Source organism: Miscanthus floridulus, chromosome 3 (assembly GCF_019320115.1).
Source record: "Miscanthus floridulus cultivar M001 chromosome 3, ASM1932011v1, whole genome shotgun sequence".
NCBI classification, from domain to species: Eukaryota; Viridiplantae; Streptophyta; class Magnoliopsida; order Poales; family Poaceae; genus Miscanthus; species Miscanthus floridulus.
In genome coordinates this window covers 133,137,554-133,155,133 of record NC_089582.1, presented here as the reverse complement: position 1 = coordinate 133,155,133, position 17,580 = coordinate 133,137,554, and the positions used below count along the sequence as shown (strand labels likewise).

The 17,580-nt window shown below is 49.8% G+C and overlaps 2 protein-coding genes and 1 long non-coding RNA gene across 3 annotated transcripts; all 3 read right to left on the bottom strand.

Annotated features, from left to right (window-relative positions):
• Positions 1-3,166: 3,166 nt before the first annotated feature.
• On the bottom strand, positions 3,167-3,597 carry LOC136547012 (uncharacterized). The gene has a single exon (XM_066538979.1). The coding sequence runs from the start codon at positions 3,595-3,597 to the stop codon at positions 3,244-3,246; it is 354 nt and encodes a 117-aa protein (XP_066395076.1). The 3' UTR covers positions 3,167-3,243.
• Positions 3,598-6,693: 3,096 nt separating this feature from the next.
• Positions 6,694-7,561, bottom strand: LOC136547011 (small ribosomal subunit protein uS15y-like). The gene has a single exon (XM_066538978.1). The coding sequence runs from the start codon at positions 7,468-7,470 to the stop codon at positions 7,015-7,017; it is 456 nt and encodes a 151-aa protein (XP_066395075.1). The 5' UTR covers positions 7,471-7,561; the 3' UTR covers positions 6,694-7,014.
• A 3,287-nt stretch (positions 7,562-10,848) lies between these two features.
• LOC136547010 (uncharacterized) lies at positions 10,849-11,130 on the bottom strand. The gene is made up of 2 exons (XR_010781463.1): positions 10,965-11,130; positions 10,849-10,879 (listed from the first exon to the last, which is right to left on the bottom strand). It is a non-coding gene; the product is annotated as an uncharacterized lncRNA (long non-coding RNA).
• Positions 11,131-17,580: the final 6,450 nt, after the last annotated feature.

The window sequence follows — 17,580 nt, the reverse complement described above, 5'->3', positions numbered from 1 at the left end:
ATCACAAAATCCGTCTGATTCAATCTTATGGTGTTGTTCAAGGAAACAAACTAGAAGAACGCCCCACGCATTGCCAGCCCTCGGCATCAGCAACAAATCAAAAGAGCCCTTCGTGAGAGAACACGTCGGTGCTAGCAGCAACGGAGCCCCACCAGGCATCGCACTGCCCATGGACGCACGCCTCGCGGCGCGCCCACCGCACGCGCGTGCCACTGTCCGCCTCCCGTTTGCCTCCTCCACCGCAACGCGGCGCGCGGGGTGGTGGTGCCCTCGCGATCCTCGTGTCGATTCCAGCGGCGGGGGTACCTTTCCCTCCCCTGGCCGTTGCCTGCGCCTCGCGGTCGCGCACCGGAACCGGAGCCCCGCGGCGAATCTAGGTTTGCCTCCGCCCCGCCCTCTCCTCCCGAGACTCCCAGTGGCTGGAATTAGCACGAGGGTAACAGGCGAAGGAGGCTGCGAGGGACGCCCCCTCGTCGAATGCACCGGCGACCGATCTGTTGAGGAGCAGTCAGAGCACGCAGGAGGTTAGTCTAGGCACGTATCGCCTCTCACCCTCCTGTTTCCCCCCTAGACGATTCGATCCAATGTGCTTGCTGTTGGCTGATCGGGTTATGCGGATGTCGGATGCGTGTAAATTTGAGCGGAATTCCAGATTTAGTCCCATTTATTCGGAGTAGTGGACCCCATAATCATATTTCCTTCACTTCCGCGAAATTTTGCACTTGATCGTCTTGAGTTGGTGGCGAAATGCTTATTCTGGGTTTGTAACTCTACCTCGAGCGCGACGATGGTCGGTTGTGGACATTTTTATGCGGCCGTGAGGAGGACCGAGGAGGCCACGGGGCCAAAAGTGTGACAATGACGCGATGTCCGGATCAAGGGTCTAGAGAAAGGGAAGGATTGGAGAATTGGTTTAAACAATTCGAGTGTGATGTGAGTTAGGATTATTCTGCGCGTCAACAAGCTGCCTACCAGTTCATTTTCCAATGGGATTTATAGCTGGGCTGCTGCTTCTTTATATGAGTGAGGAGGATGCATTCTGGTTTTTAAGTAGCATTGCAGAAGGGAGCTGTCCATGCACCAATGGAAGGCTTGTATCGGGTAGTCGTTATTATCTTGCAATTACATTTGGATTTCCAGTTGTTATAATTTGAGGGCTTCATAATGCTTGTTTCATGGCTGTCTTTATTGTCTATCCTATCTGACGTATATAAATTTTAAAGTACTAAGTAGTAAGTAAAATATTTTCCTGGCTACTCGTATTCCATCAGTGTTCATCTTCAGTTTTGAGTGATTTGTAATTCTGGAGATGCAAAACTGTAAAATTTCTTCTTTTCTTTGAGTAAACTTACATACTATAAACTTCTACTGATCTGTTTTTACCTTGGGAACAGGCTGGTTTGCCGCTCGTGCAGCAATATCTGTCTCAGTTTGAGAAATTAGGTATGAAGCTCATGCCAAAATTGGGACAACACTTTGTTGAAGAAATGATGAACCCAAGCATGTATGCCAGCCAATGGTTTATCACAGTTTTCACATATTCCTTCCCATTTTATCTAACTCTTAGAGTTTGGGATGTGTTTCGTTATGAGGTTAGAATCTTATCCTGCCATATGTGTATTTCGTGTTCAGATTGCATCTTGGTTTATTTGACTTTTCTCTAGGCAGTATTGCTTCATAAATAGTATACTCTCTTATATCTGTACAACTCCTTTCATTAGGAAACCCCACTGGTTTACATAAAGAGTTTTGACTTAAGATATACTACCTCTGTGCACGAAACATACAGGCAAGATGTATGTGGGGATACAGTAAAGAAATGGGCATGGTGCACGAAACATACAGGCAAGATAAGTAAGGAATAAACTAGAGTACACTTGCCTTTTCAAGCAACTTCGGGCGTTTGGAACGCCGGTAGTAATGCCTGGCTTCAGGTGGCGAGCACGACGAAGAGGAGGACTGTGCCAGTGTGGACACCGTTGCACAGGAGCCGTTGAAAACTTGAAGAAACCGCTGAGAGGGGATCCGTGGAGGCCGAAGGCGATGGCGACGAGCTGCAAGGCGGAGCCGTTTGGCACCGACGGAGAACACCCGGATCTGCCCACGAGGCGGTCAGAACCGGACAGGGGGAAGAAGGCGGGCTCGGATCCGGGGGCGGAGTGGGGCGGTACTGCGCAGCTGGCTACGGCGGCTGGCGGCGTGGTGTCGAGGAGAAGGGGCGACAGCGATGGGGAATGACGTTGAGCAAGGGGAGGATGACGCCGTTGGATCCGACGGCGGAGTGGGGCGGGGGTGTGCCGTAGGCGGTCGCGGCGGCTGGCGTCGGGACGAGAAGACGGGGCCAGAGCGACCCCAAACCCTAGGCGCGGCGCGATGGGGATGATATTGAGCGAGGGGGGGATGCCGGCGTTGGATCCGTCGGCGGCGTGGGGCGGGGGTGCGCCGCTGACGGCCACCGCGGCTGGCGTCGCGAGGAGAGGACGGGGCGAGAGCGGCGCAGAAACCTAGGCGCGGCGCGATGGGGAATGCAATGAGGGAGGGCGCGCGCGGGTGTGGTCCTCCGCTCGTGAGTCTGCCGAACGGCTGCGGGAGCTGGCTGATTTCGTTTCCTGTAGCAGCAGGTGCAGCCCAGCCGACATCAGCCAACCGTGGAGCAGCCGAACGGGTTGATATAGAGTCCAGCCCACATTTGCCCATGTCCTACGTGAATGATGCATCGAAATCCTGTCCTTGGTTGATTCAGCTTAGAAACAGCTTGATTACTCATCAGCAAGGCGGCAACTAAACAGTGTGAATGATGTGGCCAGCCTGAACTACATTGGCGCACATACATTATACTGTAACGTCTAGACGAAGCATGAAGCGACAAAGAACGGTACTCAAAATAACACGGACTGAAGACGAATCACCCAAACATGATCGTGCCATCTGAATGAAAAAGAAAAAAAGAAAAATTCCAACAACGGAAACTAGAGCAAGGGCTCCTTGCTGGACTTGATCTCTAGCACGGAGTAGATCTTTATACTTTACACAGTAAAACTCATGTTTTCCTCTCTTGTTCCCGCCTCCCGGCCCGGCCTCGCTGGGCGGTCGTCGTTGCTCCCCCGGGTCGCACGCACCCACGCACGTGCCACCGGGTCGCTGCTCCGATCCGCACCGCGCGCAGGGTCAGGCGGTCAGCCGGCCGCAAGCAGGCCCGCCGCCCGCAGCAAGCTCAGCACGCAGACATGCACGCTGATGCTGCTACTCGTCGGCGCCCTGGTCGAAGTTGAGCGCGTAGCTCCGGGAGTCGTAGCTGAAGGCCGCCAGCTGCTGCTGCTGCTTCCTCCGGCGCGCGCCGCCGCCGCCCTTGGCCATGATCTCGTGCGCCACCGCCTTCCACCGCAGCTTGGCGCGCGCCGACCGCGCGTCCTGCGCGGCGGTGGCGCGTCTCTCCTCGCCCTGCTCGTGCTGCAGCGCCCTGTACTCGAGCCGGCTCGACGACGACGCCCGCGACAGCGAGCGGCCGAAGCAGCTGAAGCCCTGCGGGACCAGCTCCTCGTCGCACGGCGGCGCCATTGGCGCCGGCATGGACGCCTGGTGCACGAGACTGGCCATGGACACAAAAATGAAGCTCAAGCAGGGGAGGGACGGAGGTCGCCGCACCGGAGAAGAGGATACTATAAGCCGATGAGACTTTTTTTTGCGAGATGCTGAAAACAGTACGCACCCAACTGTCTGAACGATCGATCACAACCATTTATGCAGATTCGCAGGCTGGGAAGCTGTTGGATCGGCGATGAACTGTCCGATCAGACGGCCATGGCAACATGTCCGGCGATCTCTGGTTTATACATATACAAATGGTGTGCTCGATTTAATAACATGGCAAGTGTACCAGCAACGTCCTTGTTTATCCTGCACTTTGCGGCATCAGGGAATTCTTGCCCGGCTTTGACCAGAACATGCGAGTACGCTCTCAGTCAATTTGTTCTCCATCGTATACCACATCAGAAGCAAGGGAAGGCTAGACTAGATGGCATCTCGATCTGTCTGACTTGACCTGACTCAGCAGTACAAATATGTTTTTGCTAACATGTGCATCAGACATGAGTACGAAAGCATGGTCTACCAATAAGATGAACTATCCGAGATCAAAAAAATAAGATCAACTATCCAAGCCAAGGTTCCCGAGATAACTAAGCCAACTACTAATACAGTATTACAGTCACAGTGGTTGGGTGGTCCAAAACATAGAGAGATGTTGAGCAGCATCTCTCCCAGAAACTAATCTTCACATCAAGCAAGATATATGGAATACATGCAAACCAACTATCCAACCAACTGAACTGAATCATTCACCATGATATGAGTTTCTCGTTCCTTCAAAGTTGAAATCGTACACAAGAGGTTGAACAACTGAAACCAAACACTGTAGCAGTGATCAAAACAGTCCAAACACTGCAACTATTTGAATCCTGTTCAAGACCTTTGCGAATAATAAAAATAATGGTATCAAATCCAAACAGCAAGTGCAGTCGTGCAGACGATGCCCGTGATCAATTCAAATCAAGCATCCAACTGCATCGAAAATCATGCTGCATTATTTTGACCAGTGGCATGCATGTGACAACAATTCCCAGCGCTACAAGCACCAGCCAACAGTGTGTCCACATGATAAAGCGCGGATGCTTTATTTGATCAATCATTGTCACTCATGGATGGGATTAGACTTTCTAATTAGGCACTAAACTTATATGCAACCGCTAATATATGTGCAAGCAAGTGATGATAAAAAAATGTCTGGTTGTTACAACTGGAAGCACCTACACTTAAATTGGACTAAAGGGATTGTGTATCAGATTACCAGATCTTTGAGCTATAGCTGGTAGCAAGGACACACTCATTATGGTCAAAATACTGCAAAGTCTAACTAGATGGTTTGCCCCCAGATCCATAATCATTATGGTCAAAATATTCTCAAAACAATTTCATCCTGAATTCTCAGTGGGGTGGTAGCAAGGAGATAATAGCTATCCTATGCCTGTTACACTTGATCCTTTGCCAAGGAAACATCCCAAGTAAGCGGACCTGACCCAAACAATAAACATGAACTTAGCAACTTAAAAATCACCTGGTTATCTCAAGACACTACAATATGAAAGCTAGCCAAAAGCCCAAAACAAACAAAGTCGACTAAAACCTTGCCACCCAATAGTTCTAGGTTCCAGCTCGATAAAGCAAATAGTCACTCAACAATCAACATTGCATGAGACAAGTTATGGAGTTACAAAGATTCAAGCTCACTATATACAAATTATATACAGCTTTGAGATCTAAATTTAGTGGAACAGGATCGGTTACACCACTGCTCTGAAAATAATAACCTTTGGAGGTTTAGTCGTATCCCTCACAGAGAATGTACATGATATAAATTCAACCAACAAAATACCAGTCTTGAATCATTTTGAGATAAAATTCTTAAAAGGAAAATATAAATAATTTCCCTAAGAAAACCTAGTGGACTGTTAGTGAAAACAGAGACCATCGAGCATTCTAGCATATCTAACCATGTTTGCTAGACCCTCAGCAAAGGAAACAGCCCAATCAAGAAGTAGACACGCTCTGAACATAAATACTGCTTCCGTCCCATAATAAGAGCCATTCTAGCTTTCTACAATTGTCCCAAATTATTTTTCATTCTCACACCTTTTCCACTCATCCTTAATTCACATGCCCACAGCTAAAACAACAAATAATACGGGACGGAGGGAGTATATCACTAACCATTTTTTAGAGGAAACAACACTTTAATTAATCATGAGAGATATTCTTAGTAACTAGGACAGTACAGTGCGGAATTACATCAAGCACATAGCTGGCTTCTGCAGAGCACATGGACCAAGAGCAGCCAAATCATGAATAACCCTATTACATTCTCTAGATATGCAATCTACTTTAACAGAGTTAAAATTTGAAGCCAGGAACCAACCAGACATGACAGATGATAGGTAGGAGCCCAAAACAACGATATTTCAATTAAAACCTTGCCAGTCAATGTTTTTATTTTTAGCTCTAAAGTGAAAGTATTAATACTCACCCTAAATTGCATGATAGAATGACAAGGAAATCTCAACTTCAAGGTCACTTGATTAAATTACTCTGAAATAGAAATAGAAACACCATTGCATGATCTCCTGACATGGAACTAAAATTAATGGCACCTAGAACCAAAGAGAGAGAAAAAACACCATTGCTCTGACAACTTTTTAAGCTTCTTACTTGTTAGCTATTCCCCTCTCAGAAAATAAATTACAGAAAAACATAGCATGATTCATGACCACACATCAATAGAACAGGGAATGCTACTTACCAACCAAAGATACTTGTTGGGCAGCAGGATCCAAATCCTTAATATTTAGTTCAAATTGGAATTACATCCCAAATTTCTAAGGCAGCACCCCTGAATGATTCTAGAACCTAAACCAAAAACTTGATATAGGCAACCAAACATAACACTCGCACAGATCATTTGAAACTATGGGATAAGGAAACCGACATCCATAAGTATCATTGTGCCCTTGGAGGCTCCTCAAATCTCAAACAATGTAGAATAGCACACTAGCTAAGCTATACCAAAACTTGTAACGTGAACTAATTGGTGAGACCAAGATAGAAAGGACGAAAAGGTGAAACCAAATACCAAGTCTCTTGTTTCATTCTAAACTTTTGATGAGAGCATCATCCAACCTACTCAAGGTTAAGCCCAACTCCAAACCATTTTGAATAATGCAGCTTCAAAGGTCAAAAACCTGATCCAGTCTCACAACTGTCGAGTCTCAAGATACATACCTATTCCTAGGTGCATCGGGTAGATAAATTTAAGGGAAGACCTCACATAGTAACATAGCATAAAGTACTACTACTATCACTTAACTTCCTTAGGATTAAGACAAACTCCAAAGCTACCACTATCATTTAACTTCCATAGGATTAAGACAAACTCCAAAGCTGTAGAGAATCAATTCACAGCCATCAAGCCACCAGAGCACTCGCGGTGGTGGATTCGTACTTCAAGTTGGGGGCGATCTTCTTGGTGCGGCGGTAGTAGCGGATCAGGCGGTGGACCCTGCTCTCGACGAGGATGAGGCGGCACTTGGCGTCCACATCCGTCCGATTCCTGTCCAGGTGCTTCCTGATCGCGACGGCCTTCTTGATGAGGAAGTAGAGGTCCTCGGGCACCTCTGGCGCGAGCCCGCGGGCCTTGAGCATGCGCAGGATCTTGCCGCCCGTGACGCCGTGGACCAGCGGGACGCCGTGCGTGTCACGGAGCAGCGCACCGATCAGCGACGGCAGGTGGCCCTTCTTGGCGGCGCGCACGATCATCTCCTCCACATCCCCAGCGGTCGACCTCAGCCAGCCAGGGGCGACACGAGCGTAGGGCAGAACCGACGAGGACATGCCCTTCCCGGTGCCGTACATGCGGCCCATGGCGGCGGTTGCGGCGAGCGGTGGGCGCCGGCGAGCAGGAGAGAGAGCGAGTGACAAGTTGGCGGCGGCGAGACGGAAACCCAGAAGCCTGGAAATGCCAAGAGGCTTACCCGCTCTCTATGTTAGTGGTGGGCTGCTGGCGCATTAACGATTTCTGATATTGGGCCGGATCACACGGTGAAGCCTAATATAAGCCCAACCTAATGCTGACTCTTGGTCTCGGGCTCTCGGCCCATCTAGCGGCATCAAGCGAATAAACCCACGAAATCTGTCCATTTTAGTTCACCTCAGATTATAGAACAACATAAAGTTTCTCCCCAACTTATCAAGCCAACCTAATAATGGCTGTGCTATGTGAAGAAAAATTAGAGAAAAAAGATTTTCTCCGGGATTCTACGCCTGCATATTTTTAGACCAAAAGCTTGGTCATTGCTTATTAAAAGAATATCAAAGATCTGCTACGGTTTCCAACTTACAAACTCAGGTACAGGAAAACCAACACAAACCTATCCTCTAGCTTAAACGATTAAAACTAACAAATTAGAACGTGCTAAACACCACTCCCAAAAACTCCGTACTTCCAGAAAGAAACAACTTTGTAGCCGCTGAGGACAAAGTCGAGCAAACAACAACACAAATGGCCTACTCGCTACAGATTTTCTAGTTGCAGCTGCAGGCTATGGCTGCAAACAAAGAATTGATATCTACTGTAGCTACTACATCAAACAGCCACAGCCAAAGAAGCTGAAGTGAGCAAGAAACAATTTCAAGTCTTCTCCCTGCATCAATGAAGAAAGTCCCCTTTCAGCATCTTGAGCTCATCTTCAAGACTTCAAAGCTATCAGATAACACCAGCGTCTCCATCGGCTTCCGAAGCGTCTCCACCTATTCATATTGCCAATTTATTACAATTTTTTTAGCTATATGTTGATCAAAATCAATTAAAATCGTAAACATAGTTTTTTTTACTTCTCCACCCATTCTAAGGCTACAGCCGGTGTCTGACTCACGGCAGACCATCTTTCTTGCGTCTTTATGTCAGAACATCATCTAAAATTGCAGATAATATGTTCTTCTTAAGATAAGGGCAGATCTAGTGCCGAAGACTCTCATATGAGTAGGGTCTGGGAAAGAGAAAAACCGAGGCAAGCCTTTCCCTGTAAAATTTACGGAGAGGCTGCTTCGAACCCGTGACCTGGTGACTCAGTGAGAGCTCTCACCACTGCAAAAAGCAGTGTAACGTTTTCTCTCTCTCTCTCTCAAACAAGATCACTATACTTGCCATGTGAGAACTTGTTCATACTTTTTTGTTCTTCTTCCTCAATCTTTTTCATGTTCTTCTTCAGATATGTTTGAAGCTTCACTATTCTCACCCTGGCCAATATATATGAAAAGGTAGAGTCTAATAAATACTCTCTTCATTTCTAATTGTAAGATATTTTAGCTTTTTTACATACATAGCTTTTGCTATATAGGAGTATTTATATATACACTATGTCGATATACATGGTAAAAATAATAATGTATCTAAAAAAGTCAAAACATCTTACAATTCACAACCATATATACTATACTTTTGTCCAGTTGAAACTAAACCTAACAACTGAATAACTACTATTGCTAACTAGAGGGCCAAAATAAACATCCGCTTTAATCCTCATGAGATGTGCTAGGAAAATTATAAATCTTAAAAATTCTTTAAATGATAAGAAACATCTAGTCTTTAATTTGTTAGAGTCTAATCATCATCGCTAGCTAATAATAACCATCGAGTTGTCTATCTATATCTATATCTATTATCTATATCTATATATCTACTAGGTAGCATGCCCATACGTTGCTACGGGATAACTAACATTTTATACTAAAAACACACGGATCGCACGATAAGATAACAATACTGTAAAAATTAAATACCAACGTTAAAGTGACATTTAATCCAAAAAGCAAAGTTTATGAATTTTACACAGTCACGGAGTGCGCGGCGTCGCAGGCTCACAGACTCTACTTTATAGACATTTCCGTGATGCGGCTAAGATAACGTTTTATATTGACAGGAAGAAATCTTCGATATCCATTTCTTTCGTGCTCACAAACTAATGACCCTGGTGCAACAATAGAAAATACAAAGGAGCTATCCTCGTGAATGCGCGGAACTAACGCCACTACGATCGTGCCATCCCACGACCATTGGTATGGTGTTGTTTAACACTATTGTTCACTATTATCGCTAACTTGCTTCGTTGGTTTTATTCAAGTAATTTATGTTTGTAATTATGCAGGTACTAATTCGGTTGATCCCACATTGGCACATGAGAAAAGTGGGAAAAGTCGACAAAACTCATGGTTTTGAGAACATACACGTGTAATAATTATGAATGGTTACAAAACGAAATATTATGAATAAAACACTGAAAGTGTCATTTTTATAACCATAATATAACACATGTTCAATTTTTATTATGCCATCACACAAGTGTATATACAACATCTCCGTGTAGAGTCTGATAAACCATTTAAAAATACCTAGGAACAACAACAAATATGGCATTAGTGAGATATTATTTGTACAATATAAATTGAATGAAAAAAATGCATTGTATGCGTTAGTAATGTTCTGTTACCTCGCCTATGGCGTTAGAACCTCCTTACATACAATATTCTTCGTGAAAGTTCCATCTGCTATTGGGGTCTTCTTATCCTTATTATTTTTATTTGTCGCGTTCTTATTTTTCTCCCCTCGGCATTCTTTTTAGCATTTTTCTTCTCTATCTTTTTGGCCTCCTCTTGTGCCTCCGCATCAGGCGGGAGGGCAAGGATCTTAATATTGGTTCTTAACGTGGCTCTAAACATCGCAACGTACAACTGATCGTGAGAGAACACCGGTGTGGGTACACACCCATGTTCGGGATAGTTTGGCCCTATGACTTGTTGACCGTCATGGCAAAGCTCAGCCTAATAGGAAACTGTTTCCTCTTAAACTAGAACGGGAACATCTCGTCATCAGACGGGCATAGCGGTATTCGAGGAAGGAATACCCACTTCCCAGCATGCTGCCCCACCACGATTTTAGCGTCGATTGTATTTCTTCAGAACCCCCGCACCACTAGCCTTGTACCGTTGCATAGCCCATTGGCAGGGTCAATATTCCCAAGCAATATGACAGGACACCCGAGCTTGAGCTTCAAGACATGGGGAGGCAGCCCGTTGGGGGTGAAACTGTTAAGGAACTCCGATGGATAGTAGTTATGTGGATCATCTACCACGGAGTCAAAACTGTGATACACCATCTCGCCGCCCTGGAACATATCAATCATTTTCATATTGATCATGTCCACCCAATCGTTACGTGTAGATAAAATCGCTCTGGTGGTGATGTAGTCTTTGTCCGCCATGTTTGCATTTAGATCTAGAAAGATGATGTCGATCAATGTATGAAGATCTTTCTCGACATCTCTAGAGTATGGGACACATATCTCGTCTGGAATACGTACATTGCCATCTCCGTTAACCTCTTCTGTTCCACCACCAATGCACAATAGATAATCTGCAAACCACGGGTCACTCTGAGCCCTCATGTTGCGGACAAGCTTTAGGTGGCGCATGGATTCCCAAAGATACGACCTTCGTAGAGAAGCACCGACTATTTGAGCTCTGGATCCTTTCCGCGCAACAGGGAAGACCTGTCCGAAATCCCCACCAAGGACAACAGTCTTTCCACCAAATAGTAGGTTTGACCGACCCATTATATCTCATAGGCTGTTGTCTAGTGCTTCCACATTTTGCCTCTTTGTCATAGATGCCTCGTCCCAAATTATGAGAGCTGCTTGCTGCAGCAACTTGGTAGTACCACTATGTTTTGTGAAGCTACAACAACCGCCCTCTTGAAGAGTGAGGGGTATCTTGAAACACGAGTGGGCTGTCCTCCTGCCTGGCATTATGGCTGCTGTGACTCTAGATGTACCTATAGCCACGGCAAGCTTGTCCTGGCTGCGTAGTTTTGCGAGAAGTGCCCTATACAAAAATGTCTTTCCCGTCTCACCAGGTCCATCCACAAAGAACAACCCGCCTTGTTTGCTACAGACAGCGGCCATTATCTGATCATAGGCAGACCTTTGCTCGGCGTTGAGTGAGTCGCATAATAGCACATCTTTGGGATTCTGCTCAACGCTAGCTTCCTCAAATATCTCACGAGGAATATGGCTGGCATCGTCGTATGAGTGATCAATATCTGGAAGAGGAAATGACCTTATGTCCTTCCCCATAGACTGTAGCATGTTTCTAATGTCTATCAAAACCATTTGTTGCACCAGATCTGTGGATGGATGATTGCGGCTGTAGTCCTCTGACATTGCATCGTAGTGTTTTTTCCACAACCCCATCACATCATGCGGCTCACAGAATACCAATATTGTTGCAAATAGCCTCCGTAGAGAGGAAGGCATCTAGAATAAAGTAGCTTCAGTTAGACATTCATCCAGTGTATTGTCTTCTTTGATTAGACCCCTCCTTTATGTAGCTTCACAGAACGAAGGTAGTAGCACGCCATCAACCGTCCTCAGATCGGAGAGGGCATCGGGGTCCGAGGTACTGCTGTGGACAAGGCCTTCCGATCGGAGAGGGCGTCCGGAGGCTAAAGCGAGTGCTCTGATCTGGTGGACCCGAGGGGTCATGAAGTGGGTGCTACGCCCTTGGGACCATAACGTGGTGACAACACATCCGTCACCTATGGAGGTCGCGAGTCCTTTCCTGGAGCGTAGTGGTTGTCCTATGTCTACGTTGGGTTCCGTGTCGAGGGCCGAAGGTGGTGCCTACAACTCTATAGGGCGAAGAACATGCACCTGCAACATTATTCAGGCTCTGCTACGCCTGGAAGGGTCTAAAGCACACATCCCATCGTTCCCTGGCAGTACTTTTCCTGCCGAGGTGCAGGGTATGGTCCTAGAAGACGTGGTTGACCCGAACGTCTTATCCTACTCTGTACCTATCATCATGAGGGGGTGGGAAGAGGTTGACAGGCGAGACGAAGCCAGTCCTTGGATGTCGGATGAGGCGGAGTCTATCCCTAAGCCCTCGGGCGAGGCGGAACTGGCCCTTATCCCTCAGGAGAGACCAAGCCTAGCCCTCGGGGGTCGGGCGAGGCGGAATCTATCCCTAAGCCCTCGGGCGAGGCGGAGCTGGCTCTTTTCCCTCGGGAGAGACCGAGCCCGGCCCTCGGGGGTCGGGCGAGGCAGAGTTGGCCCAAGAGCGTCGGACGAGGCGAAGCCTAGCCCTTAGCCCTCGGGCGAGGTGGAGCTGGCCCGAGGGCGTCGGGCGAGGCGGGACCAAACTCCCATCATTTGGGCAAGGAAAGCAGCGGCGTCCTTGTCCGTCCAGGAGTTTTTAACGTTTGATGGTTATTGGTTCCACCTCCTAGAGTACCCCGGTGTTAGGTCCCCGACAGTAGCCCTTGAGCCCCCGGGTGATTCGGACAGAATCGCTCCAAGGGTGTCTTCGATTTTGTCGGTAGTTAATTTGCCAGAGGGTGCGCGCGAGCGCACTCAATGGGTGTAGCCCCTGAGCCCCCAGGTGTTTTGAGTAGAGTCGCCTGGGGGTAGTATCGGACCCTTCGTGGGTGAGGCTAAAAGACTTGGTTTTTCATTGACGAGATATTTCAGTCAGTGTCGGCCTGGCTAGGACCTGACTGTGGATCGTGGCCCTGGTGACGCTCGCGTCCTTGAGTCTCAGTAGTTTGAGGGCCTATCCCTCGTTGGGATGGGCCTTTGGCTTTGGGACCCTAGGTGGGCCGGAGGAAAAAAGCTCTGCGACCCGTGTCCCCTTGATGGAGGAGTCCCGGTCCGCCGGGGGAAGGCGAACCGTTCGGTGCGATTTTTCGGGAAGGGATAGGGATCGTGTGCGCGTATCCCGTGAGGTGACACGGCGGTGCGCGTGGCAGGCTCGAAGATCGAGGCTGACGGTTGCCCTTCTCGCATCCGTCGCCCCTATAAGACCATGGGGTTCGCCCCCGGGTTCCGCATTTTGCCTCCTCGCCTTCACATCCTTAGCCTCCGCCGTCAATCGCCTGCGTCTCTCGCACCCGTACTACCTCCACCGTCAAACTCACTGCTGCCTTCTTCCCTGTGCTGCTCCTGCCGTCGTAATGGACCCAGGGTACAAATCCAATATCTCTCGTCAGTGCTTAGAGGGCCTCATCCACCGAGGCCTCCTTCGCCGTTGACCGCCGCTATGGAGTGGCGGCTGCCCGGTGAGGAGGGGGAACCGGAGCCACCCAAAGGGTACATCGTTTCTTTTGCCCACTTCCACGAGCAAGGATTCACCATGCCCGCCCACCAGTTCCTTCGGGGACTGATGGACTACTACCAGGTGGAGCTTCAACACCTTTCCCCCAACGGGATTCAGCACATTGCGGCGTTCATCGCCCTGTGCGAGGGATTCTTGGGGATAGATCCCCACTTTGACCTATGGCGGTACCTCTTCGCCGTCAATCTCATGAAAAGGCAGGTCGGGAAGCAAGATCTGCACGTGCCGATGGGGTGTGCCAGCATCCACCTCCGCAGCACCTGGGTGGGGGCATATCCGTTGATGCGTCTGACCACCTCCAACAAGGGGTGGCATTCGCAATGGTTCTATGTTAAGAATGACGTCGCCGCTCCCTTGCTAGCCTTTACTGGGTGCTACATCTTGGAGGCCCCGGAGTCGTGGGGATGGGGCGTTAAGGCCAAGGAAAAGAAGAATCTCAACGGCCTTCTTGCTGCCCTCCGAACCCTGAAGGAGAGGGGTGTGAAGGGGTTGGGGATTATTGGTGCCTACCATGCGAGGAGGGTTGCGCCTTTGATGGCGCATGTGCTTCCCCTGTATCAGATGGTGCCTAAAGCGTCGTTCGAAGGGACGACGCTTGCCGACGACACGTTCCCTCCTTCTGAGGTGGCACAACATATTAAGGAGGCGATGGAGCCCACGAAGGACTCTATTGGTGCCATCCTCGACTTTGTGTACCCAGTGTCGGGACATCCCCCGATGCGGCCGGAGCCAAGATTTGTTGATTTTGTAAGTTTTCTTTTTCCTTGCTCCTCCTTTTGCTTGAAGTTTTTGATCCCCTGACGCTAACCGTGGGATAGTGGGTTCAGCTGGGGGACTGTTCTTCAAGAACAGCCCGGTTGTGCTGCCGAAGGACCTAGCCCGAATGGCAGCAAACCGCACCCTAGCCGGTTGGGACAAGAAGATGAGGGAGCTCACAAAGAAGAAGGCGATATGGAAGCAGCAAGCTCGCGATCGAGGAGAGGAGACTAGTAGTGATGACGATGACGATGATGACGACGACGATGATGAGACGACAGTCGGCGTGGATTGGGGTGACCTAGTGAATGAGGACTCGCTGTCTCTGCCGGGACCCCTTCCATTCCACGTGGAGGGAAGTGAGCCCGTGAGGACAGTGGAGCCAGGCCTGCCTCTGGGTCCGGCGGGAGCCAGAGGATCCACCGTCATCTACGGGGTGCCGGCGGCGGATCGGTGGATGGGAGGGGATGGATCCGAGGCTGTCCCCGAGGTACTGTCGGAGGGGGGTGGCTCCAATGCCATGGCCCATGAGCTGATGGAGGGGGACGGCTCTGGCGCCGCGCCCCATGAGCCGATGGAGAGGAGCGGCTTTGGTGCCGCACCCCCAAAGGCAAGAGAGACGAGCCCCCCTGCGTCGGAGCAGGGGGCAGGCTTGAAATGGTCCCGCCCACATGAATTGGAGCAGGGGTCTGGGGGTTCATCCCCAAAACATACCCGTCGACCGAAAGCTTCAGAGTACGTCGCCGATTCCCCTCGTTCTCCTCCTTTATTTTTTCCATTCCAACCTTATGCTCTTTTTCTGTTTTGCAGATTCTTGCGACAGGGCCGCCCTTTGGGACCGACGCCTAGAAAGAGCCTTGCCCTTCAGGAGGGACGGATCACGCTGCCCGACGTCACCCCTGTTCCGGGTAGGAGTGACGCTGCCGCTGTGACCTCGTTGGCTGATCTAGCGGCGTCCGCGGTGGCGCCCGTGCCCTTGGTGGTCATCGAGCAGGCAGCCACGACCGCGATAAGCTGGGAGCAGCCGGATGCGGCCGCGGTGGCGTTCGAGGGGCTGGCGCATTCCGTGCCCCCGGTGGCCCCTGTGACGGCGCTAGACACGGGTCGGGCGGAGTCAGATGCCACCGCGGTGGCGTCTGAGGGGATGGCGCAATCCGCGCCACCGGTGGTTCAGGCCGTGGCGCCTGAGGCAGGCCGGGTGGAGGAGGACATGGCCGGTGGGTCTTTGGTCGTGATGATGGTGGTGGGGAGGACCCAAAGGGAGCCACCTTTGGCCCTTTTGTCGGGAGGCAACCGCTCTCCCGTGAGGGGAGAGCTGCCGCTCCAGTGGATGGCCACCGAGGACCCATCATTGGCTTTGTTCTCGCTTGACGATGCTGCTGAGAGCCTAGAGTGGGAGAACCTGGACATCAGGTTCTTGGCTGCATTGAATGCCTTGAACGAGGCCACTGGTGCCTTGCGCGAAATCCTCGCTCCTTCTAGCCAGGTATCCACTTGATCTTCTTGCTTGTTTTCTTCTTTCTTCACATATTTTTTGTGTCTTCTGATTCCGGTCTTTTTTCAGAACATTGTTGCTCGTAGCCAAGACAAGTCCTGGTTCCTTCATGAGCAAAAGGTGGAATGGGACCGTCTTACCGAGGAGGCTAGGCTGCGAGGAGATGTAGGCGCGCAACTCGCTGTCGCACAGCAGCGGGAGGACGAGGCGCGTCAAGATGCGGAGGAGGCTCATGGAATGTTTGAGGATCTGTCGGTGAGGGTGAAGCTGGACGAGGAGGAAACCGCCAGGCTTTGAAAGGAGCGGGACGAGCTACTATAGAAGGACGCCGCGGCCAGTGAGCGGGCCGGCGAGCTCCTGGCGGAGTTGGAGACGGAGCGAGATCTCAAGCTTAAGGCTGAGGAGAGGTCAGTGGCGTTGCAGCAGAGGGCAGACCGGGCCATCCGGGAGCGCGACGAGGCGCGTGGGGTGGCCGACTCCCTCCGGGCGGATCTTGGGGATGCGGTGAGCCAGAGGTTGGGCGTTGAGAATGTTGTTACCAGGTTGGAGAAGGAGCTTGCCGAGGTGTGAGGGATCCTCCGGGTCGAAAGCGATGAGCACGACCTTCTACAAACTGCCGTCGGTGTTGTTACCGATGCCCTAGAGGTGGCACAGCCAGAAGGATCCAGCTCGCTTGTAGCTCGTGCCGCGGGAATCACGGCACGGGTAGGCCAACTTGAGGAGGACACCTTCCATGCTGGGATCACCCAAGCCTTTGCTGTCGCCCATTCTGATTACGATCAAGAGATCAACCTGAAGGTAATGAGTCATGGTTTTGCGCCTGTTTATGATGACGATGAGCTAGACAAGATGGAAAAGGCAGTGGCTCCCCTCGTGCGGAACCTTGCGGACCAGCTAAAACAAAGAGGTTCTCCCTTCATAGAAGTAGTTAGCTTTGATAAACACTTATTTGTAATATGTGAACAAGTGTCAGTATTTTTGTGTCCTGGAAACGGTTTCGTAATTTTCGTTTCGTTTGTTTAATCTTACCTTCTTCTCTTTTTTGTGATGAAAAGAATTCGACAATCGACCCTTCCATTTGTTAAGACCGTAGGGCCCAAAGTTTTGTGGAGGAAATTTTAAGTGTGCTGGTGAGCAAAATTACCGTAGCTATCGGGGTGTGGGCTCACGCGGGTGACCTGGGTTCGATCCCCGGCAATGACACCATCTTACCAGTCTATTCCCCTGAATCTTGCCGCTAGTCTTGATGCGAGGAGGAGATCTAATGTAATGTTTTTTCGAAAAAAGAAAGGAGGTACCCGTACCTTTATCAGCCCCCGAGTGAGATCCGACCCCTTGTGGTTGCTAGGGTCGGATGTTACTGGAGACCGAAGCGAGGGAGGCGAACTTACGTTTGTATTTACTCGTACCTCTTACCTAGGACTTTGATGATCGCTGCGTGACCGTGCGTTATGAGCTTGCTAACGGGGATGTTCAGACGGAATCCGATCCTGTTTGCTTCGCGGCGGGGTCAGCGAAGCCCTCGGGTGGCGTTCCGTTACTCCTTTGCCCGCCTTCCA